We start from the raw sequence: 25262 nt of genomic DNA on the forward strand, positions 1-25262 counted from the left end.
GTTTTTGACATCTACCCTCCCAAATCCAGGCATAATATTGACAGGCAAATCCTAGTTCTGCCATGAGACACTTGACTTCAAAAAATAGAAGTGACTCCAAGTTTATTCTGTTCCTTGGAACAGGAAGAAACCATAACTAGGAATTCCCTGAAAGCTGCCTCCCCATTGTCCCTCCTTGCAGATCTTTAAACTGCTAAAAGGAGCTAAAATTTGTTTGGACTGATATGTCACCCTGTTTTTTGTAATGAGACTTAAACTGTAGCTGAAGTACCTTGACTAAAGTTTTCACTGCTGCAGGTTAGCTGATTTACGTTTACTTAGTAGCACCCTGTAAATTTATGTAAGTAGACCATCTTACTGTGATTTTCACAGATGCCTTCAGTGTCAAGGAAGGACTCATTTCTGCTGTGTGGAAACAAGCACAGCAAGCTTGTACTTTCAAAAAAACCCGAAATGTGGGCAATGGCATGTGTGAAATGGGTAAAAGGGAAAAATCAGCTGAATTAGACAGTAACAGGGCCAAAAAAAAAAAAAAAAAAAAAAAAAGATGCTGTATTGTAGCAGAATTTTTCTTTTGGAGGAAGAGGTTAATAATTTTGCAGAAAGAGCAACAGATGGTTATAAGCAAGCCTCAAGGTAGGAATGTAAGTTAAGCAATATCCTGAAGGAGGGTGGTCATGTTATTAAATCTGCCTTCATTTCCTGGGCATTGCCACAGAGTTCCTGTGGGATCTGGAGAAGCTTCTCATCTGGGAAACTGTAGCTTTAATTCCTTCCCTTGTGATTTGGATGTGGCACAGTGTTACCAGTTGCTTGGGCTCAGCTCCGGTCTCACCAAATCCAGGCAGGTAGAGCAGCTGTTGAGCATGGCTGTACATCAGCAAGTGGAGTCTGCAGACTAAACCAGCTGGAGTTGAGAGGCTGGTGCCTGTGCCATGTCCATTCTGGGAGGGTGGCTTCAGACCAGCTGTTGCTTGGTCCCCTGGGCTCGATGTCTCTCACCAGCTGGATGCACCTTCCCTTCCAGTCTTGTCAGAAAGAAAACTAGTTTGCTGCTCCACAGCATGGAAACAGTGTGACGAGTGGGGTGATCAGCTGCTTTCCAAAATATGCTTCTGATCCAAACTCCATTTTTAACAGAGGCTTTCCCTATGTTAGTCTCTGTGTGACCCCTCTTAGACCTGGATCTGCAAGAATCACTCAGGTTTTAGAGGGGCCGAGTCTCCTTCTGGTATCTTCTTCCCCCTTTGAATGCAGAGGGACTCCTCAAAAGCTGTGCTCTTAACTTAGACATATCAGTTTAAATCCCTGTTATATATGTACACACTGAAATCAAATTTGTGTTGCAGCATGGCTGTGGTGTGCTTGCTTTGAGCTGGGTAACATGGGCAGCAACAGCTGGAGCAGGAGTGGCTTCATACTGCTAGATGGACACTGCTGTTATGTGTGGGATGTGTCTGCCTTCACTGCTATAGTTTTCGAGGTTAGTTTGGTTGAAACTACTGTAGATAAGGTTACCTTGAACTGCTGTGCTGGTGATCCCCACAGATAGGAACAGCCCTGGAAGATACGAGAATTATAGCGTTCACTCTGCTTCCTAATGAATAATTAGACGGCAGTGCTAACTAGGGACCTGATCCTTCCCATAGTCACAGGGTTTCATCCCTTGGAGGCCAATCATACCTATTACGCCCTTACCCAGCGGTGGCCTACAGGCTCAGGTCTACTTTGCTGGGGTGTCTTTGCCTCAGGACACTGAGCACAGAAACTAGCTTTTGTCAGCCAGGCAGTTTTCTTTCATCCATCCATGCAGTCCTGTCTGTGTTGCTACACATATTCTACAGCACATGACTCTAGACATCGGAAATATAGGAGTGAAGTGGTCTTATGGTACAAACCTTTTCTTCGTGATGGTGCATTGGTGTTTGCTGTCAGAATACCTAAAGAGGAAAGGGAAAAAGGTTTCATCTTTTTTTCAAAGCCCAGGACACCTGATTCCTGGTAGCAGCAAAGCCATCTCACCAAAAGCTTGCAAAACACTGCTTTCTGCTTTGTCACTTGTTCTTTCCACTTTATGACTGGCATTCCAAGCTCTGCTCTGTTTCCTGCAGGACCAGATCCTCAACTGGTCCAAATGATACTCTCACCATCTGACTTTTAAATTATTCTCAAACATTAGAATTTATGTCTTTACAGGTGTCTGGCTAGAACCACCAAGATACCTCTTGCAGATAGTGACTGGGTTAATATTTTACAACTGCTTTCTATTGGGGTTCCTCCAATGGAAGATGTATACAGGGAATGCAACGTGTGCCAGCTCTGCTCTGCTGAGCCCCAGAGCTGCTTGTGTGCCTTCATCTTGCCTAAGCTGCCATTTCAGATGCATTTGTTTCTGCTGTACAGTGAATTGATACTGCTGGAGATAAAAATGCAGATTAAGGTGCAAGCAAATTCCACCAGTCTGGATGGCAGAATGGTGATTAATATCTGCTGACTGGCTTCCCCCCTTCACTAAGTAAATTATGGCTTTGTTAATAAGAAATATAATGTCCTTTTCAATGAATTTCAGCAACCAGATCCTCAGCTTTGTTTTCTCATTCCTTAGTTTGCCTTTCTGTGAAACATTGTGAGGGTTTTCCCATTGTCCTGGAGTTGCTCTGAGCCCACCTGTTAGAGAAAACATGTCCTCCCCATTTGCGTCTCTCCCTGGATCTGAAAGTGGGTCATGTTTAAGGACTTCTAAGATGGGAGCGGACACCACAGAAATGAAGGGGAAAATAAGAATCGAACCATGCCCTGTTTACTTTAAACCTCCCTGCAGACGTTGAACACAGTGCCTGGGCGGTTGCACAGCATGTCTGGCTGGTATGCCCAGTGCCATGTCCCAGGGTCGCCCCTGCTCCCAGCATGCACTGCTTGTACTAGGGTGCACAGGGAGCAGCACAGTGAACAAGGCTTAGCTGAGCCCTTTCCTCAGCTCTTCCTCAAAAGCCGTAAGCTGACAAAAGCATTGCCTGGTCTGCCAATTCCTGGCAATTTGTAGTAACAGTATTCCTTTGGGTCACGTAGTTTCTATTTTTTAACAAAATTTTCTCAAAACAAACATCTTCCTCTTGCACAGAAGATGATGTTGCAGCCACCTTTTCCAGCCTGATCACCAGTCCCAGGATGACTCAAGTAGTGATGGTCTCTTTCCACTTTCGTCTCCCACCATGGGGATATTATGCTCCAGTTGCTTAATCTAATTTTTCAGCTTCTTAGCCTCATTTAACCTACTGTGGTGAAGAGTGGTCAATGCACTGTAAATATATGTGTTTATCACCATTCCTCCCATCCAAGCCAGCTGCAGAGCACCCAGAGAGGAGATTTTGAATGGCTTTGGGTCAGTTCACCTAATTTTAAGTAGGCAACTCAAGTACTTCGTCATCTGTGTCTCAAACAGCTGTTTGCATGGGGAGATCAGCACAGAAACATTGACCCCACGGGGGTTGTTTGCCACCTCTGCAGATGGAGGATGTTAGTTAGCCACCCCGCTAATTCAGAAAGCCCTCTTCAGGGTTCCCATCCAGAGGTCCTCAGCCTCACCTCATCATGCTTCTTACTATCTCATCAGCTTATGACCCTGCATGACCCCCAACATTTGCAGAGGTGCCCCATGCCAAGCCTGAGAGAATCCCTGCAGGTTTGGAAGGTAGATTTGGGGCTGGTTTTTGGAGCCTAGGAACTTCATGGGCTTTGGCTGGCCACTCCGCAGAGCACCTCCCTTGGTTGCTCCCTTACTGAGCATCAGCTCTGTCCACATGGGAATGGTTCATGGCACTTGCCAGCAGTGAAGTGCATCAGCTGGTGCTGGTGGTGGGTTTTGTCTTTGCAATGCTGTGCAGGTAGCACCAATGGCCACCACTCATGGCATGAGGCATCCTTGGCACTCTCTTCTCTTTGCCGAGTTGGCTGCCCACAGCGTGGTCAGCTTTCACCCCAGCGCTTATGGTCCATGTCCTTGCTGCCACTTGTACCTCTGCGTGGAGGGATGTAGGTTGCCTTAACTGCTGTTCCCAGCCTTTCTCATGGAGACCTGAGTGGCCCAAAGTAATAGGTCTGCTGATGCATTTTTGTAAAAGTTGCCATGAGAGTACCTGTGTATGGTGAACGTGGGCTTCCCAACTCTCTGTATAAAGCACTGGCCCAGGAGCTGGTGCCGATTTTCTGTTTGTGGTTAGGCAAAGAGCATCATCTAATAGCAGAGAATATTGGAAAGTCAGGGTGGGAAGGTGGGATGGGGCCTCACTTCTGGGTTGGAACAGAGCCAAACGAGGTCAGAGAAGGGTGTGTGAGAAGGCTGTGTCATAGCTGTCTGATGAGGAAACAAAGTCGTTGCTTAGAAAATGGAATATAACCAAGCCTTGAGTGGGCTGATGGGGAAGTGAAAATATCAAGTGAGGGATAATTCAAGCAATCCAGGGCTCTACAGTGATACTTGAAAAACCCTGATAGCATGGGGCTGTCTGAGGAGCTAAGACTGTGACAGCCTAAGTCTAGGAGGAGAAGTCGGGTGAGAGATAAAGAAATGAGGAGGAGAAGGCTGGACGGGTGCCTCTGCACTGAGATTCCCTTGCTCATGATGCGTTTGAAGCATATTTATCTGATTGCCAGTGTGCCTCCAGGCGAGAGGTGTGAGAGCCTGTCAGGGACGCAATCCCTCTGTCCTCCGGGGCTGGGCTTCCAGAGTCCTCTCATCTCAGAAGCCATGTGAATTAAATGCCTGGGAGTGTGAGATGCCATTCAATCTCCCTCCAGAGAATAGTTGATTTCATGATAATTTGAAATAATATAACTTTGCATAATGGGCAGAAGTGGTCCTAGAGTCTGGCTGTTTTTTGGAGTTGCAAGCTAAATAGCATGAAGTTGTTCCAGGCATAGTATCTGGCTTGGAAAATGCCGCTAGAGGATTAAGCGAGTGATATACCTGGAGTCCCTGGTTGATATCTAAAGTCACATCTGATGCTTAGATTTCAAACCACAGGAGGGAGTGGGGAAAGCTTTACTTTAAGAACTTTTTCTAAAAAAAAGAAAACAAAACAAAACAAAAACAAAACAAACCAACCAAGCAAAAAACCAAACAAAAAGCCAAAGCAAATAAACCCCAAAAACAAACAAACAAACAAACAAACAAAAAAAAAACAAACAAAAACAAACAAAACAAAACTAAAAACAAAAACAAACAAACAAACCAAAAAAAAAAAAAACAAAGCAAAACGCACCAAACAAAAACTCTGGGTGGGACAAAGGGGTAGATATTTATTATCCTGAGGATGAAGAAATCATAAGACATCTGTTCTATTTATTTACTGTGTTTAAATTTGTATTGTTGTACAAACTCCACTTCTAGCTGTGCAGCTTCTGGAGGGACAAGTTGGTACGAAGTGAACCTGAAAAGATGAGAGAAATTCCTGGAGGAGAGATTTACATTGCCTATCATCTTATCACCAGTCTGTCCCTCTCACTTTTTTTTTTTCCCTGCACAGCAAAAGAGATGATTAAAGAGCCAGGGATTTAATTACAGCCAGGTATGCCTAGGGGGAAAACCCACTCGGTGAAAGGACCTCGCAACAACAAACAGAAAGTACTCCAGTTTCCTAGCTTTGAAGGATTTAAATCTGTGGAGGGGGGCAGGTTGGAGGGGGAAAGAAAGCGATTAGACTGAAGTTTGCAAAACACACGTTCCTCTTCCCCCTCGGCAAAGTGCTGCCTTCAGCACTTTGGTCCTCACCGTCAGCTCTCCTTCCAGTCCCACCGCTCTGCTCCTCCTCTGCAAGATCTGAACTAGTCCTCAAGCACTTTCTGGCATTGCCATGTCAGTAAAACAACTCCTTTTTGCCCTGCCCAAGCTTTGGCAGCACCTTCAGCTGGTGCAGAAAAGCCCTGTGATTTTTGTTGCCCGCTGTGGTCTGCCCCAGCTGGTGCCCACCCGCGTGTCACCCAGCCGGCACCGTGCTCGCCCTGGGAACCACCATCCGGGCACAATTTCAAAGGCGAGAGATATGGGTCTGATGCGTGGGAGGCTCTCTCTGATGTGAATCATGCTATCTGTGCTAGGGATGGGGCCCTGCATCTTCTCTGCTAGGCTGTACCAGCTTATCTGGCCTGATGCGCCTGCCTCTCCAACCTTCTCCTGTCTTTTCATTTCCAGGCTATTGGGTAAAAGGGAACTTATTTTGCTGCTGGGCTCTGCTGGAAAAATCTGTAGAAGCAGTCCGGTGTCCACTGAGCACAGAGGACCAGCCGAGCATTTGCATAACTTCTCTAGCCCCCACTGATTCAGTTAGCTACTTGCAGATGCCAGTCCTGCTCAGCAGCAGCTCCATGCAACAAGGCTAGTCCTTCTCTGTTTGAGTCTTCCCAAAACCAGCACTTTAAACCTTCAAACAGCAACAGTCTTTTCCATCCTGAAATTTGTTAGTGAGGGTAACAATAAAATGGGCAATTGGCTCTTCTGAGCAAATGGGAGCTGCTGTCTTCCCAGAAATCAAATACAGTAAGAAAGTTAGGGAATATGTTTCTATGTGATCAACTGAACTAATGTAACAAATCCCCAGCTTGACAAATCCAGTATAAAGACAAGGAGAGATTTGGCTGTTCTTATGCATTTATTGGGAGACTTATTTGCCTTTAAAGGAGGGGGGAATGAAAAAGAAGATGAGTTGGTTTATCCTGTGACATGTGTACACAGCCACAGGCAGTGCTTGTTATTTCACTTGCAAACAATTTCCTCTCTCTTTTGTTTATTGATGACAGAAGGAATTCCAGCCAGGTACACTGGCTCTTCCCCGACTTCAAAGGAGGTCAGGTTACAAAGACAAGCACCATCAAGACAAAATGAAATGCAGGAGGGGAAGGCCTAGTGCAGTCAATCTCAAGGAAAGGTTGCATGCAAGAGAAAAGTCCAGAATGTACCAGCAGGAATAAAAATAGCAATAAATCCCACTGCTGCCTCTTCAGTGCCACCTGGGCTGGTCCATGGGAGCAGTGATGGCCAAGTCATCCAGGATGCTTCCGCTGTCCCTGGCAATAGCAGCACATGTCCAAAACCTTACATAGCAGAGTGCACACGAAGCACCTTTTGCTTTCTCCTTCCCAAATGTGCCTTTGCAGGCAGCTGCCGCTCATGTAAACCCAGGGACTATGCACCTAGGGTGCATATGTGTACACATGTAGGCTGGAGGTAATGGGTTTTCAGGTCTAAATTCAGACTGTTTGATAGCGTCCAAAATCAAGATCTTGGCTTCCTGGGACTTATGGCTGGATCGGCAATGACCATGCTGGGGAGGGAGTCTGGCAGCCCAGATCACCAGTGGGGAGGCTGCAGACCATATAGCCTAAGGATGGCTGCTCAGCCCCAAAGGGAAAGTGGGTGACTTGGGCTAATGCTTGCTCCTGGAAAAAATTCCATTGCCAAGTTGGTTTGCTCAGCCCAAGTGATGGGGAAGCACGTGTTGAACGCCGGCTTGCATTCCCATGCAGCTGGGCACAAGGAGTGTCCCTCTGCTGCACTCACTCTGGGGACAGCCCTGGTGGCCTCTGGTTTGCCTGTCTGCAGGTCCTACCTGCTCAAAGCCTGGTTTTGCTGCAGCGGCACTTGGTCCCTGTACTTGGGTGCTCACATGTAGTGACAGAGGTGTTTTGGGTAAGGTGCTCACATGGCCATCAGATTGGGCTGCTCTGGGACACTGCTGATGATCTACCTCAGTGACTCAAGGAAGGGCAGGGACCAAGCTGTGCCTGCACAGTGCCTCCCGATTAGATACACCATTCAAGTCCAGGCAAATTGAGAAATGTTTCCTCTGGTGGCTCAGCAGAGCCAAACTGGGGTTTGGGTGATGCCACCACTGAGTCAAACCATGCCCTGTGACGGAGCTCAGCCCCCGTCCCGCGTGACTCAGCACAGCCCCAGCTGGGGTGAGCCAGTGGGAGGGACTGGGAAGTTGCAAAAAGTTAATGACGATTCTTCGTTTTAGGAGTGCTCAGCTTAATAAAGCATTACTCAGCGGCTCCTCCACCCACCCCCCAAGTAGGAGCCACCAGGGCTGGTATCAGCCTCCTCCTGTGTCCACAGCAGGGCTTTCAGCCGGGATGAAACAGGTCACCCCATGTATCGTCTCAGCATTGCACTGCGGCAGGTCCGTTAGTGTCCCCAAGGCTGCTCAGCCTGTGCCACTGTCACATGGCAGCTGGGAACATATGAGCTGAGCTCTCAAGCCCTGCCTGGGGGTGGGGACGGGCACAAAAAGGAGGCAGGAATAGCATTTACTGGGAACCAAAATGTCTGCTTGGTGAGATGTGTCCTTGTGTCAAAAATCACTTGTGCTCTGAAGCAAAGCGAAGGGTCAAATTTCACAGTTTTCCATTAAGTTGTAGCTTGTGGGAAATATATACCATTTGTAGCTATTGTTCTTTACATCAGCTTTGTTTTCACTCTATTACTATTTACTTTTTGATTTTTTAATTTCATTTTAATAATTAAATTGCTTTTTCTGGCCTGCTTGTCCTAGATTAACATTTCCTTTCTTTTTAATAATTTTCTTATGCATTTTGCACTTGTTTCCTTTCAGTTGAGTTTGGTTTTCACCCTTAGGACTAACACAACAAGGTTAAGCTTGGTGTAGCATCATTCCAGCTCCAAGCAGAGCACAAAGTTTTTCCCCAGGCTGGGCTGCCATTGAAACGTTTTGAAGTAAAGTTTTCTTTCAAGTCAGAGAGGTTTTCGCTTCGATCAAACAAATCCTTTCAAGGCAGGGAAAACTCTGTAGATTCCTATCTGTCCCTTCCCTGAAACTCAGTGGGTTGGGGTTAGTTTTCAAACTTATGTCTTCCAGCCTCTCTCCCTTAGTGTCCACTTGGGCTAGTGTCACTTGAAGTATGGGAGATGATGAGCAGAGAAATAAGAGGGAATCTTTGCTCTGCGAAGTGCTGGAAAAGCCAAATGCTTCCTGGGATTTAAATTGTTTTGCTCCCCCTTCTCTCTCCCTCTTCCCATTTTTTATTTAAAAATCTGTAAAACCAGTTCCCTATCCCTTAGATCTGTGCATACTCTTGGGGCTGGATATTAGCATCTCTGTCATACTTGTTTCCTGTCTAAAAAAGATGAACCACCCAATTTGTATGTTTATAGTTTAAAATAATGGAAAGAGAAGGTACAGGAAAGGAGGCATTTTCCTCCTCTGCATACAAATGTACAAGGACTTGCCAAGAATGGAGAAATTAGTTATTAATTGTATTTCACAAAAAACTCACCAGTTACTCAGAAAAATTCATTTGTATCTGCAAGCATCTTTAGAAGTTTCCATCACTGCTGGTGAGTAGGCAGTGATGGTAAACTCAGGTGTGCACCATGGGTAAGGACTTTCAGCTGACAGGATGGCTCTATCCTGGGGATGCAAAATGCTTACAATAATGGATTGTGTTCTCCAGCCACTTACCATGACAGTGAGGTCCCATGAAGCACCGTGACAGTTCTCTTTTGAACTTGTTTAAATTGTTATACATCAGGCTTAATGTCGCTCGTCTGCTTCTTCTCCAGGTTGTCCAGGGTCTTCTTGTTGGAAAACTCACTAACTACTGCACAGAGAGGACTCTGCTCAGGCTCAGTGTCTTCATCTTTGCTGGCGTGGGCCTGGGCATGGTAAGGCTTGGCATCAAATCATCCACAGTGTCTTTTAATAACACAGCAGCACGAGGTCTGTGAGACCTGACTGCAAATTCTGCTCCTTGAAGTGCCACCACCAGCTTTGCTGGGTGGTCCTCAGTGGGGACTGCTGTCCTTGGCCTCTGTGCAAACGGAGCCATGCTCAGTGTAAACACAGCACCAAATAATGATAAGGAGCCATATGAGTAATAGTTACGGGGATTAAAAAGAAATTAATCTCACGCTGAAACTCGGTAAGTCCCTCGTGAGTCACTGGATTTACACAGAAATCCTGTCCTCAGTCTTGTCAGCGACTGTATTTCCTGAACTACCCAGAAAGTAAATGAAGATTGTGGGGGCGAAATCATTGTGGTTGTACACTGCTGCCAGACAGTGGAATTTGCGTGCTCTTCTTCTAGGGCTTTATCCTTGCCTGATTTCCCCAAGAGGATAGTATTTGTGGAAGGAGACAGCAAGGCGATCATTTTGTTCCTCCATTTTGGGATGAGTGATGTTACCTGTTGCCGACTATGTCTGCCTGGGTGACAGTCAGTGCCAATCTCAAACAGTAACTGGAAGACTGAGTTGATGCAGGCAACTCTACCAGTAATTGTGTTTGCTCAGATAAGCTGCACTCAGGGAACCAATAGCTCTGCCCAGGCAATGGGGACGGAGGAAGGGTGCGCACTGGTCCCCATCAGCAAGATGGGCCCGAAGGACTGTTGAGCTTTGTCAGCCTTTCTACATACCCTGTGGGATCTGGCCTCGAGCCTTGCTGCTGGGGTGCTGGTGCTCCGGTTGGCATGGGTAGGCTGGGTGCTGTTCCTACAGCCATGCTGCAGCCACGAGGAGGTCAGGGCCAAATCCTGGAGGGTATTGAGGCTCGTGGTTCCCAGCTACAGGGATGAGATGAGGCACCTACGCTCCTTTGCTAACCTGATGCTAAATTGTGTGTCCGAGTTGAGGATGGGAAGGAAGGATGGATGCTGATGAAGGGTTGGTTCTGCAGATGGAGCACAGTCACCTTTTCTGGGATTTCAGGGCTTGTAGACGTGCTGCCAGAGAAGGAGCCCTCCCAGCTGGTATCACATGTTTTTGACTGGTATCAGTCATGTGCTACCTTAGCATGGGACATCTGCACAGGGGTTGGTGCTGCCCATGAATATCTTTGAAGGTATCACCATTGGTTTTTGGTCATGGGAGGGAGCAATGAGGTGGGACCAAGGTGGACCTCACTCATCGGGAGCACTCCCAAGCAGGCGCAGGTCAGGGTGTCACTGGGACTAGCTCCCTGTTCTAAAGCCTGGTCCCATGGGAATCAGGCAGAGGGACAACATGGATTAAATGTCTTTTGTGCACTGAGATCTCACTGAAAGGCAAGGCTGGATGTAGGAGAGGAAGAGCCTTGATGGCAGCAGAGGGTCACACAGGGCAGCACAGCTTTAGTGGCTAATGCCTCAGTGTGGGCAGGCTCACATCGGCTGTGCAGGGAGAGAAGCCAGCAAGGAAAATTGTTTTAGAATTGGCATGTACGCCAAGCCCGGAGGGCTGTGGACATCCTGACAGCATGGGCCTGGGGACAAGGGTCAGCAATGACCCTTCCCGTGATAATTATTCATAGGCAAATGCAGCTGCGATCCTCTTCGCTGGGGATGCCTTACTAAAAAGCACTCTGTTCGAGCAGCTGCCGAGAAAACATCCGTTTCTGGAATAGCTATCTGTCTTGGTGGCGATGAGTGCCATCACAGCAGCAGACCCCAAATGCAGAGATTAATGTGTGAAGCTTTTAATATTGCACAGCCACTGGTGGAGAAGCCTCCTCCCCTCTGTGCCCTTGCTGCATCTGGCCTCCAAACAAAGCAGATCCTCTCCCCAAAGCGTGGGAGTGAGTAGAAAAGATATCTGTTAATAAAAGACACTCTGAAACCCATCTTCATCTCTCTGGGAGGTGGGCTGAAGTGGTTTTAGAAGGTAGGCACCAATGGCAGCAGACAGACAGACAGATGACGGTGCAACTAGAAGAGGTGGTGGGATGTTCCCAGCAATTGGCAGCTGGAGAAAGGGAGGGGTGGGCTCAGACCTCGACAGGAACACCTGGAGAAGGAAAGGAGGAGAGAACTCCTGTTTGATCTGCAGATACAAGCTGGGAGCGCGTGGGCAGGGGTGTAGGAGGGCTTGGTGGTTGCAAGGGGGAAGTTTTTGTCTGAAGGCTCGGCTGTGCCTCATCCTGCCTTGCTGCCTGCATTTCCCAGGCATTTGCTTTTTGAGTCTGTCTGCTGAAACTCCTGGTTCTGCCTCTCTCACCTGAAAAACGTCTTCAAATCTGCTCAGGTCAAAAAGATTGCTACCTACCCAGCTGAGGGGTAGTGGAGACCAGGCTCTACTTGGCTTGGTCCTTTTGAAGTCCCAGGGGAGTGAGGAGCCATCTCCCCTGGTTTTACAGCAGGCACAGATGTGGTTCACTTCCTTCAGCCCATGAGGGGATTCATACAAGGCAGGGGAGGTTAAAGTTGTTTTCTTCCTATGAGCTCTGCAATGCTGTCCTGCAATAACATTTGCCCTAGCAAGGAATTGTTCTCCCTCCGTCTGGATGTTTATGTAGCAACTACCTGTTCCTCTGTCTTTGTTCTCCAGTTCCTTAGTCAGAAGTGTCTAGATCTTAACCAAAATGTAGACAAAGAGCCTCTCTGAGGAGAGAAACCTGGCTGTGTGTGAGTCTAGAGGGAAACTAGGAATAAACCTCAATATTTCCAAGTCATTAGTGAGCAATGTTTCTGGGCTTCTCCATCTTCTGTAGCCGAGAGGCAGGGACGAGATATTAGGAGACAGAACTCCAGAGAATGAAACTTCTGGCTAAACCAGTGACAGGGATGTTTTGTGGCCACAATAACACACCTTGAGACATGAGTGAGGGCAGAAGATTTGCAAGAAGGGGAGAATTTCCTTTTCATGCCCCAGAGAAATCCATTCATTTGACCAGCAGGGCTTGTGAATGAGCTGAGAGCCGCTCTAGCCCCATGACTTAGGGAGCCTCACCACTTTTGTTTGAGTATTAAACAGCTGAAGGGATGTCTCCACTAAGAATATGTGCAATAAGAAAATCATTACTCTCCGTAATTATGCTCGCTAGTGTGCACTTATGGCCAAAAGACCTATTCCGGATTACTGAATTCGGTGAATTTATTAGCAAGGAAGCAGCAGAACAGGATAAGAAATCCTAAAGGTACGACATTACATAATGCACCATGATAATTTATTTTGACAAGCTCGGTTTAGTTTTAATTATTTATTATAATGAACTGAAATGCGTTCTCTAGGCTGTTTTGTATAAGTAATAGAGGCTTCCTGAAGTACACCACATGCATCTGCCGTTCAACATTTCCTCAGGAGCTGGACAAGAGACAGAAGATGGGGGGAAGGGTGCAGGGACGTCACTAATTCCCAGACACTAAAAATACCCACAGCAGTGCCGGAGAAACGTGCTGCCAGATAGTGGGGTATCATTTGCTACTTGCTCTGCATGCTTGGAATAATTCACTGCAGACAAATGGTGGGCTATGAAAGACCCTGCAGTGGCCAAAACCACACCATCATGTATCAGCTGTGGCTCCCACAATTTACCTAAGTCATGAGTTTAACTTGTGATGTTTTTCTAGGTTGTTTCTTGCCACAAAGTCACCACTTGTGCTCTGTAATGGTCTGTGCTTCATTGTGTCCTGTTCCTTAGGCTCTGATGAGGACTGTGTGGCACTACTGCATCATTGCGGTGCCGCTGGTATTTGCCTTCAGCATGCTGGCCACCATCACCGACAGCATCCTCACCAAGTCTGTCCCTGCCTCCGACACTGGTAAGACATATCAAAAAAGATCAGACTGTTTTTTTCTCGTTTTTGAGTCCATCGGGTGCTTCCCAGCTCACACAACCACTATCATGTGCTGGGGCACATTCATGGCAAAAGCCCAGATCTGCAGATCTGGCTTGGCAGTTGCCTGCAATGGGTGTCAGCAGAGCAGATGAACAGAGGCCGGTGATGCTAATACGGGATGAGCTTGAACAACACCAAGCAATCATCCTGCAACCCAGTGCTCCCAGTCCTGTGCTGACATCCATAGTGGTGGGTGCAGTAAGGGAAGGCTCTCCCAAACTCTACTTTCTGTGGAAAGCCAAGCCATGTTAAAAAAAAAAATAAAAAAATCTGCTTTTCCACTGTGATGGTGACTGAAAGGGCTGTTTGTTCATACCTTTTAACTTAGAGCTTCTCAGGAGGGTATTCGGGATCACCCTTTGGAAATATGCTTTGCCTGATGCAGTAATTGTGCCCCTCTCTACGTTTTAGGCATGTTTCAGTCAAAGAGTTACTGTATTTTTCTGTGCAAGGCAGCTGAAATGCAGTGGTGGACACACAAATCTTTATACCTGGGTTTTTGGTTCTGTCAATGAGGAAATATGCCTATGTTATTGTCATGGGAGCCTTCCTGAGTTTGTTGCAAGATGAAACTGGGTTAACTCAGTTTGGTGTCTTTTGCTCAAACTCTGTCGGGGTTTTCTCTCAGAGCTGCATTCACTGAGTACCCAAAAGTGTCTCTGCTTTAGCTGAACCTTTCTGGGATGCCAGCCTACACCCTTCATCTTCCCTAGCAGCCATCTGAGCCAATACTCTGCACAGACCATACTGAGAATGGGGGTTACAGTTTGCACAGCCCATTAGTGAAGTTTATAAAGCACTTTTGAAATGCTTCTGGATTAAGAGTTTTTCTAAATGTCACTTCAGTAGTTTATTTGTAGAGCTGACCACCACATCTCCTACAAATGCTGGGAGCTTGCGATTTCTGAGTGTGATACTTGTACCTGGGAGGACCGCTTAGTTTCTGGGGAGATGAGGACTGGGAATGTCTCAGCCCCTCTGCTTGGCCAGGAAGAAAATCTGCTGTTTCATGAGTTGGAGCAACGTTCAAGCACAAAGGGAGAGCTAGGGGGAAGGGCACCAAGCAACTTTAGGATGTACAGCCAAACTGGAAATCATCCAGGCTCTTCTCAAAGGGGCTTTGTGAGGAAAACCAGAGCATTGCTTGGCGTTTAAAAGCCCAGAGGCAAACTTTGGTCAGAGAGGAAAATGGGTTTAGTTGCCTCACCCTGCTCCCTGCTCGCGTATGTTGTTAGGTCAGCCTGCGTCTCGGTGGGACAGGCGGTCTCTGCATGGCAGGACAGGACAGCATGGCAGGATGGAGGCAGCCCATAGAGTGGTGCAGAAGGTCAGGAGGGGGCTGCAGGACACTGGGGGAGCCATGGGCTATCTGGGGCTTTCCCTGCATGTCCATCCTGGGCTGATGCCATGCCAAGCACTACTACAAATTGCAGAGTTATGGCTAGCTTGAAACTGGGCATACTGAGGAGGGATGCTGCTGGCATGGAGGACAGCAGCACTGGGGCAAACCCTTATCTCTGACACTCCTCCCTGGCCCTTGCCTTTCAAACCATGCTTTCTCCTTCCAATGCTTCCGAGAGAAGGGGCATCTGAGGGTTTTGTGCTTGTTTTGGATGCACCCAGGCAGGGGCCTGGGCGAAGGCAGGAATGGCTGACACAGCAGAGCCAGTGAGCTGCCTCTCCACAGCAGCTGCAGCAGTGATGGCGTGGGTGTCTCACAGAGAAATGCCGCTATTAAAATGCCTACCATCCATCTCTGGCCGTGGGTGGCACCCCGCAACGGCTGCTCCACCCGTACAGCAGCTAAAAGTTCACTCCTTCCTGTGTGAGCCTGAGACCAGCTCTGCAAAGCAAGGATTTTGGTGGCACATTAGAAATCCCCTCTTTTCCAAGAGCATGTAAATCTGGCTTTATGAAAAAGCCTCGCTGTTGCTGCATCAAAATTCCGAGCGCTAGCTTGCAAAAACTTGTAGTTAATGCAAGGAAATCACACACTGAGAATTTGCCCTTGGAAACATCACTTTTGGGCCTTGCTGCTGTGTATTCCTGATGTTTTTGCCAGCCTGGGGGTGGTAGAGCCCATGGAAGTTTTTCTTTGAGCCAGGGAGAAGCTTTCTAAGGAGCTGGAGTTTGGGCTAAGCTCAGGTGCCCGTCTCATCATGGGGCTGGAACAGATGGGGAATTGCAGGAGAATAACCTGTCCACCCTTGTTGGACACTGAGTCACCCATACTTGCCTTTTAAATAGGTGTCTCGGAAAGGGAACAGAGGGATGTAGGATGGCACCATCCCTTGCACCAGTCATCCTGCTTTCAGGACCGATCCAAGGTCACTTCCTGCTGAGCCTGATGAGCTACCAAGCACTTGCCCTTTGCTTATGGCTAGGGCTTTGCACTGAAGAGAAGATAGCGGAAATGATTTCGTTTGTTTCCCTTTGATTTTTTTTTCCCTCTCCTCATCTTCAAAGGCAGGAAGGGAAAATTCTGCCCCACATACACAAGCTGTTCATCTGGGCATGCGAGCTGGTGGGAGGGCAGCCCCAAGCTGAGGGGGACTTGCATCTGCACAAACACTCCTTGTCAACCCCAGTCACTCCCCAAGAATGGAGGTCTTGTTTCTGCACAGAGCCCCCCGCCCTCAGGGAAGGAAGGAAGCCCAGCAAAGCCTCCCTGTATAACAGGCCTGCATTTCGTTATTGTATTTGCACATCAGATGCAAAACCTTAGGAACAGAGCTTGCAGCCAGGCAGGGCTCAGTGCATTGAACCCCTCAGCTTTTCTTGGGCTTTGCTGGTTTGAAAGCGGCTGCTGGGAGTGATGACCTAATCATTAAATTAGGCCCCATGATTGCCCCGCGGGCACGCGGCTGATCTGGGCCAGCACCATCATCCGAGTGCAGCAACAGGATGTGAGCTGGAAAGGAGGGCGAGCCGGGGTGCCTTAACACAGCAGAGGGTGGGAGGAGGGACGGAGCCGCCCGGCTTGGGGAGCGCCAGCACCCAACCCTGAAACCTGCGGGAGGAGAGGCAGGCTGGGGCGGGAGGGAGGATGGGCACCCAGCGAGGACAGGTCATGCTAGGTATGGGAAAAGGGGGAAAAAAGCTGGGGAGGGAGGCAAAAAGGGCAAGGAATATTCAGAAAGTGGGATAACCGTGATGAAGAAGGTGAGCATGTGGGCTGACAGAGCTGCATGAAGCGATGCAGGAATTTTTCTGCTGATGTGGTGACTTGTCCCAGTTAAAAGTCTCTTCTTAAATGAGATCCATCACATGTGCAGCTTTACAACAGAGCTAAGGTCATGCTGCTGAGCTGAGATTTACCATGTCCCAAAGCTCGAGGGCGTCTGACACGAGGAATCTAATTTAAGACTATTAAATAGAAATTATCTTTCTCAGCAACATGTTGAAGAACTGCAGAGGGAGAACCCAGCCTTTTAAGAGGATGGATTTCTGTTCTGAAAGAAAAAAAAAAAAAAAGGAAAGGAAAAATAGTGCCTCCTAAATCATAAGAGCCAGTTTGGCAGTTGTTCGTAGTAATTAGTTTAATTCAAATACCTAGAGGGGAAAAATTAATTGCAAAACTTGCTCAGAAAGTTTGGTGGTTGTGGGATGGTTCCCATTGGCAAAGGGTCAAGGCGAGGTCCCACCCATCGCCTTTGTGTTCCCATGCGCAGGAGGAGCACTCGGCAGCGCTTCCTGGGAGATTTCCCTCTCCGCATGGCTACGCCCTCGGCTCAGGCTCATTGCACAAGTATTTTAAGCATGCTGATAAAAGCCCAGCAGTCTCTGGCTGGCATTATGCGAACACCTGGCTGCCTCTTCTCTCCCGGAGTCAAGAATCGTTTCCCCATGGCTGCCCACGTTAAACATTGCGCTCAACTCCACATCTTCTTGCATGCAGGACAGCATCCTTCTCTTCCCAGATGCTGCTGGCCCTGTGCAGAAACAATGCCTCAACGTGTGTCTTGGTGGAAAATTGATGCCAATAGCCCAAATAATCATACCAGTAGTCAGATAAATAACTGCAAACATTGGTTCAGAGTGTCGCACGATTTTCTTGCATGCACTGCCAGCTTGTCCTTCCTCCCGATGTCGGGGGAATAATAGTTTTTTGGCCACCTGGGTATTTTCTGCTCCCCTGAGTGTGTTAGATGTCCTGTACAAAGGCCACAGAGCAAAGATCACGGTGGGTGTATGCAGGACATCTTTGCATCCCGTGGGACGTCCTGACCGTCCGTCTGCACAGGGGGGAAAAAATATCTGCCTTTGCCAAACTGGAGGTGTTTCCCCATCTGCCAGGTTCCTGTTAACAATGCAAATGGCAGAGCTGCTGGAGGGTGAACTGGCCCAGCCGGGTGAAGGGCTCACATTTCCATCCAAATTGAAATATCTGTTCTCTTGGCAAAGGGGGTGGGGGAATATCTCAAGGGAGTTCAGTCTTTATCTGTGGTTTTATTTATTTATTCTTGAAGACCTAGTTAGACCTAAGCCTCTCGCACCTGCTAAGCCCTCGAGAGGTGTTCCTCTGTCCCACACTAGAGCATAAATGGCAATAACAGCTCAGGTGGAATGGGGCCCTCTTAGGTAATTATGATACTGGAAGAACCTGTGATTTGCTTGGAAGTCTCAAACACAACACTAGAAATTACCTCTCCATCCATAACCCCACGCAGTAGTTACCAGCCCAGTTGAGTGCAATGTTCAGAAGCATCTTCTGGGACCAAAGTCATCCCTGGATCCTGCTGAAGGCAGTGGTGAGCACTGACTTGCCTTTTGGGCAGCATTACGGTCGTCCAGACCGCTCAGTAAAGAGCTTAGTTTCTTCATGGTGGAAACTAGTCCTGATGCCTCCAGGAGTCCTTAGCCTTAACAAACCATAATTGGCCCTCTATAAATTAATGCAAGAGGTTATTTGAAGTGATTTGCTACTATTGCAAGAGAATGCCATCAGGGACAAAGGGGCTTCTGCATTTTCTTCTCTGCTTTCCCATCCCAAGACTTGCCCTCACACTGACGTCTGCATCTCTGCCATCTCTCCTAGGTACCATGCTTGGGATTTGTGCCTCAGTGCAGCCTTTGACCCGGACGGTGGGCCCCACCATTGGCGGAGTTTTGTACAAACAATTTGGAGTCTCTTCCTTTGGCTATTTACAGCTAATTGTCAATATAGGTTTGTTTGTTTACCTCATAAAGAGTAAAATCCCACTGACAGAGATGAAAAGCCAATAATTCAGCTGCAAGAAAGTAACCCACTTTTCCCATAGAAATAAAGATGTTGTTGAGTTTTATTTTTGATTCCATAAACCTGGAATAAAACCATCTGAACGATACCTTGCCTTTCACCAACATTTGCATCTAGAGTAAGGGACAGAGCAGTTTGCAAAGCCTTGGAGCAGTGCTGAAGCAGCTGGCAGCCACGGGACCCCAGGAGCTATCAGGTTCCTGCCTGCAGCAGTGACTGTCATTGCAGGCAATAGCTCCAGATCCTCAGCTGTTGTCACCAAAACTAAGGGGATTAGAAGCCAGTGCTTCTGCTCTGGTTTGGCCTTTTATTTCATCCACTACTATGGTTCCAAGGAAAATCAGTGTAAAACATCTGCTTTTGAGTGTCATCTTGCTGAATTAAATGCACCTCTGGCATTTTTGTGTTTGAGGGGAACTGAGGCCAAAGGCTTTCAAACACTGTGACCAAACATTTGTTACATCCACAACTCAATCATGTGCCGCTCTGCATCTGCACAAGCCTGGAGGGCAGCAGCATGGCTGCCAGCAGCATGCAAGGAGGATGCAAAGGCCCAGTGGAGCACGCTGCAGTGCCAGTTTCCCTGCTGCTTCCAGAAATCAAGACCAATCCTCCTTCTAGGTTTTTTTTTCCCCCCGGTTCTGAGCGTCTTTTGCATTTACTACAGGCTGCTTATAATTACATACTTTGCAACTTCCTCTAGCACAAAGTCCCCTGCAAGAATTGCACTGATTTTGGGAGGGGGAAATTACCTGATTGAAATTGCCAAATTTGGAGCGTTAGTAGCGCATACTTTGCCTGCTAAGCTCATAGTCCTGACTGCCGGAGCCGAGTCATGTGCTACACCATTGCTCTTGGAGAAGCCCAGGCTAGTTAGTGATAATTCAGACTCACACAATAAAACTTCAGTAAGTTTTATCCCCAAAAAATAGCTGCTTTTTCCTCCAAGCTTCTAGGTCTGGTTCTGACCATCTCTGTTCTTCCGAGTTTTCCTATAGAAATTTAACTCAATCTAGCGAATGCTGAAGTGGAGGAAAATAAAAGGAGTGAGGAGTTCAGCTTGCTTTGTTGCAAAGCTGAGGCATCCCATGGAGCATTGGCACTGCTATTCCAAAATTAAGAAACCAGCTATGGGGGCCAGGGGAAAGATGCGGGGTATTAACAGGCAGCAGAGTTTTAGCAGAGTTTTATTGTAACAGGGAGCTTTTTCACCTTCTGTAGCCACCATTACCCAATTGCATGGGAAAGTGCTTCAAAAGGAGCACTCATCCAAGCTGTGTTAGGCTTTTCTATTTCCACCAGTGACCAGAACTGGACCTCAACACACTTTCTTTCCCTGGTCAGGAGACAAGGTCAAACACAAACATGTTATAAGGGCTTTTTCCACTTCACACTGCCCAGTCCAAGGCACCAAAAATCTGAGCTTACCTACTCTTGTTAAGCTACTACACCACTACCCACTCCACAAACATGCATCAACAAAAGTTACTGCAGCCCAGAGTATAAAAAGTGAACATTTCAAGTAATTTATTTGGAATGGACATATTAATGCAAAAGCAATATTAAGACAAGTAACTGCTGAAAGACATCAAAATAAATACAAATATAGATACTACAAATAATTTAAATTGTGTTTAACACCACCAGTAAGTGTTGAATCTTCCTTGCGTCTCATAAATAGAAGATAATAGTTCGCAAAGCTGTGCCACTCAAAACACGTGGACGCCTCACTAGAAGTCCTTTATGAAAGTCTTTGGTTTTTCTTTAAATGCATCTCAGGCAAAGCTCAGGGCTCTTTGCTCAGCAGCCTCAATGGCCTTGGAGAAAACCAAGCTGTTTCCAGCTCTCTTCTTCGCTTTCCTTCATTGGTACCCTGTCCCATTTCAGTCCAAGACACTTGATCTGGTTTACCATCCAGTGGTATGCTCTAAAAGCAGCAAGAGAATGCAGGTTAGTTAAATGAACAGGATAGTGGGGCAGGAAAAAAAAAAAGAAAATGACAAAAAAAAGGTGACTTTAAAAGAGACAGTAAGCGTTCAGCACATATATTAGCAGATACTGTAGTTTTAGCGATTTCTGTAAGGAAAGCACTGCCAGGTGCCACTTCTTATTTCCCCGCCTAATAGCCGCAATTCCCAGCGCCCCGCATGAGCCCGGCTCCCACCAGAATTCCCAGCGCCACAGCAGCAAAGACGAAGCGAGCCCCGAAACTCGTGGGCTGAAGCGGCCAGGCAGCGGGCCCCGGTCCCGGGCTGCGGCCGGGCACCCCAGCGGACCGGGAGGCCGGGAGTCCCTCCGGTGAAAAACAGGGGGTGAGCGGTGCAGGGGGTGGGTTGCCACCCGTCACCCTCTGATTTCCCAAAGCAGGCGTGGGGGACAAATAATAAAAATATTGTAAAAATAAAAAGTTCAAGCAGGAGCGGGTTAGGGGCCGTGGAGGGGCTCACCTGGGGCCGTGCCGGCCGGGGCGAACGGCGGTGGCTCAGGGCGCCCGGGCCAGCCGCCGCTCCTGGGTGCCCGCCGCCTGCTCCATTTCCTGGCGGCTCTTGAAGTCCTGGATGGCCCGCTTGTTCTGGAAGTCGATGAGGGCCATGGTGATGGAGGCGTTCCAGCAGCTCTGGTCCGGGCACCGAAAGTCAATCTCCTTGCGGTCCTTGGTGACGATGGTGAAGTAGATGTACTTGCCCGTGCGCTCCACGCAGTCCACCTTGAGGATGGAGCCGAAGCCCAGCTCCTTGCCCTTGGCCCGCTTGTGCCCGTCGGGGAAGAGGCTGAGGCTGTCCTTGGTCAGCACCACCAGCTTTTTCTTCCACAGCTGGAACAGGCTGTCGCTCCGCTTCTCCAGCTCGCCCTCGCGAATCACCTCGGCTTGCATCTTCATCCTCCCTGCTTGGCGGCTACGGCGGCGGCTCCGCAGTCGATCCGGCTGCAGCCCCGGCTTCGGCGGCAATGACTGAGCCTCACCGCGTCGGGAACAATTTATTGCAATGAATCAGCGCCGGGCGCCTTCCGGTGCCTCCCCCGGGGAGCCCGGCCCGCCGCCCCCTCCCCGCCCCGCCTCCCGCCCGCCTCCTCTGGCCGCGCTCCCCGCCCGTCGGCGCTGGGCTGTGGGGAGCGGGGGTCAGCGTGGGGTTGGTCCTTCGGAAGCAAACGGGAGGGTGCTGGATGCTGTCCCGTGTCGGCGGGCGGGCTGGGTGTGGGGAGGTGGATGCCTCCCCGAGGGCCCCCCTCTCAGCTGCTGCCATGGGCAAGGGGAGAGCAGACACCCCGTGAGGGGTCCCCAGTTCTGGTCCCTCCACTTGTGTTTCCTCTGCCTAGCAGAGATAGCCACCCTCAGTGAGGATGGGGCTGCCGTGCCCCTCTGAGCAATCTCTGCCACACCTCAGGTCTGCTCTGGGTTAAAGAATGTTCCCAAAACCACATCACTGAGGTCCTAGGCCTTGGCATCTCTGCCACATTGGGTCTGTCCTGGCATCACCTCCACCTGGCACAGAAGGTCCTGAGCCCCACCTGTGGCAGGCCACTGGCCTCTTCCACAGGCACCTCATGATGTTTGGTTTGGGCCTTAGCCCCTGGTTTCCCCAAGAGGCTTAGGAAGGACCTGGCTAATCCCACCAGCCCCATTTGAGGCCCCCATATCCAGTCGGCTCTGCACCGTCACCATCAGCCTGCATCCTTTCCTCAGAGTACCCCACCTCTCCAGTTTTGCATTAACACTGCTCCCCCTTATCTTTTTTGCTGTCACCTGCAACCATGAGATATAACCCATTTTCTTTGCCCCAGCCCACTGCCTCCTCCCAGGGAAGGCATCAGAGTGCCCAGCACCATGGGGAAACCAGTAAAGGCGGTGGCAGTTGGAGGTGGCATTTAAGAAGCGCATGCAAGACTACCATCCTTTCCTCTTGTACAGTATTCATTTTGTCGCTGTTTTACGACAGTTGACACAAGGCTGATCCAGCTTCCCAACCATTACCTTGATGCTGCAGCCGAGGGCAGGGCTGCACTTAATGAACTTACTCACACTGTTTCCAAAGCAGTATTTGCTCAGCTATGTCCTTTGTGCAGCATCACCCTTTGGACTTTGAGCCCTCTTCCCCTCCATCATTTTTCTTGAATGACCAACACCTCTTACAGGTGCAAGCCAAACCCCAGAGGTGAGTTTACAAAGCGAGGCCTGGCCCCTTTGAAGATCTTGGCAGTGTTCCCGGGGACTTCTACAGGGTCAGAAGCCCGTTCCCGGGAACAAATTAGAGTTACAGCCAAACCCATTTCCGCTGCAAATCACACATTGGCTGAAGTATACGGCTGTGCTTTGATAATTCACAGCAGCATGCATATCTGTGGGGAGGGCCGGAATAAAGGTGGGGAGCTCTGTGATGCTCTTAAGGATGATGAATGAGCTGGGAACAGTTTGGCTGAGCTTCTCAGGGTGGGATGGGCTAGTGACCACTCTGGGAAGACCACGCTGGCCACCACTGCTCGTGGAGTGGGGGAGTGGCTGCAGACCATAGGCATGGCTGTGTCCCAGCCTGAAAAGCTGTGGTCTTTTCCCTGAAAGCCAACACTATAGTTCACTTTTCAGTGTGATACAGTTTGTTCTGATTGACTAACTGTCAGGCTGCACAGCTACATTTTCTGGACAAATGTTCATCTGCTCTGTAAAACAGCAAGTTCCTGTCCAGAAGGCTCCAGGAGAATAAAGGAGCTGAATCCGTCCAGATCAGAGATGGATTTTAAGCAGAAATCATGATATTTTTCATTGGGCTCCAAAATACAATGGGGAATGGTCTTTGTACACAGGAAATGGGACACCACTTCAAAAAGAGCAAAAAAACAAGGCAGCAAGTCAGGAGCACAGAAGGAACATCTGGAGGAAGGCTCCCGGTGTGGAAAGGCTGCAGGACATGGCATGTTTGTGCACACCTTGCTTCAAAAGGTCCAGTAAAAATTAAAAAAAAAAAAAAAGAAAAAAGAATTTCCTTTTAGATGAAACTCACATCTGCATATGCAGGGTCAGCAGCCCGCTTTAGTCTCTGTCTTTCCACTTTTGCTTTCATCTAATTGATTTTTCTTATGCATTTATCCATCATTTTGAAAAATTCAAAGCCTCCCCCAGCTGTCATTGCAGTCAGCTTGTCTTAGCAATGGCCCAATTAGAAAACTGCTAGAAAAATTAAAGATTATTAGGAAAAAAATGTGAAAAAATTGCTCACAGTCCAGAAAAAGGTAGGTTTTTATAGAACTGGGACCCCGGTTTCCAGTGTAGGAAGGTTGCACTTTTTTACAGAGCATGGGCTTGTTGAGTGGATAACCACATCAAAGGAAGGTCCAGTGCATGAAAATACCATAATTTTAGGCCACTGGCATTGTGACCATGGTTTTAAAGCCTCTTTACCTTTACTGAGGCAGAAAGCAAAGGTGACTCTAGCTGAATCCAATTTGAGCAGCCAAGTTGAAACATGGGCAGTCTCCTACAAGGACACATCTCAGAAAATAATGGAGAGCTTCAAGGAGCTCAGAGCAATGTGACCTGAGAAACACACGGCAATTGCTTATAAGCAAGTAGCACAGCCCTAAGCCTAGTGCATGCCGTGGTAGCTGGTCACTACTGTTACAAGTATATAGCACCAGCTTTGCTTGGAAAAAATAAAATCTATGTACATTGCCTTATTTTTTAAATAAAAAGGGTTAACAACTTAGGTGAGGAGCTGACAGCAGATGGCTAATTTCATCTCCAGTACACTTGGGGAGAGGGGTAAGAGCTGTGATGCAGCCCTGCACCATATCCTGGCACCAAAGCTTGGGACAAGCACAGGAGGACGAGTGTCACAGGGAAGTCTGAGTACGTGTAGGTAGTGGGTGGCTTTGATAATTAAGGGCCATGGCACAGCTTTAGCTAATAGGAGCTCTGGGTGACTGCAGTCCATGTGACTGCTGCTATCTCTTTCCAAGCTGGAGAAACCTGCCACTGCCTTTAGTTCGGATTTAGTTTAGTTTGCTTTAGTTATGTTACCAGTGAGAGCAAGAGAAGAGGTTTTTTTCTTGCAACACACCATGTCACCTTGCATGTACTATGGCAGTGTGTGATCTCCCAAATACAACTGCCTTGTCTGCCATTAAAAAAGGCCATCAGGCACCAGCCCTTCGTCACCCCAAAAACCAAGAAATCTACAGGAACTTGATAATTTAAGAATCTGTCTCTCTCTTCTTAGAAAGCAGGAGAAAAGAACACAGTGGGGAGTGTTCGCCAGGGGGAGGAAGTGGGAAATGAGCTGAAATTCATTCACTGGAGCATTGGTCCTATGTGGCCATCATCTTCTTCCCACACTCACCAGGGATACTGGTAGCACCCTTTGCTTCACCCCAAAGCAATTTCTGTTCTAGTAACAACATTTTTTAAAGCCTACGTGGGAAT

General features: G+C 48.2%; 2 protein-coding genes across 3 annotated transcripts in view; one reads left to right on the forward strand and one right to left on the reverse strand.

Annotated features, from left to right (window-relative positions):
- SLC22A18 (solute carrier family 22 member 18) overlaps positions 1-18935 on the forward strand; it is a 62280-nt gene extending 43345 nt beyond the window's left edge. For both annotated transcript variants that reach the window (XM_005499249.3, XM_005499250.3), the window contains 3 exons: positions 9578-9679; positions 13410-13530; positions 18647-18935. In XM_005499249.3, coding sequence (XP_005499306.1) covers positions 9578-9679; positions 13410-13530; positions 18647-18834 — 411 coding nt within the window. In that variant the 3' untranslated portion in view covers positions 18835-18935. The remainder of the gene's footprint in view (positions 1-9577; positions 9680-13409; positions 13531-18646) is intronic.
- Positions 18936-20350: 1415 nt separating this feature from the next.
- Positions 20351-21875, reverse strand: PHLDA2 (pleckstrin homology like domain family A member 2). The gene is made up of 2 exons (XM_021299776.2): positions 21295-21875; positions 20351-20774 (listed from the first exon to the last, which is right to left on the reverse strand). Exon 1 carries the CDS (start codon positions 21726-21728, stop codon positions 21330-21332), a length of 399 nt encoding a protein of 132 aa, XP_021155451.2. The 5' UTR covers positions 21729-21875; the 3' UTR covers positions 20351-20774; positions 21295-21329.
- Between the last annotated feature and the right edge of the window lie 3387 nt (positions 21876-25262).

The sequence above is a fragment of the Columba livia genome, chromosome 5 (assembly GCF_036013475.1).
Source record: "Columba livia isolate bColLiv1 breed racing homer chromosome 5, bColLiv1.pat.W.v2, whole genome shotgun sequence".
Classification (NCBI taxonomy): domain Eukaryota; kingdom Metazoa; phylum Chordata; class Aves; order Columbiformes; family Columbidae; genus Columba; species Columba livia.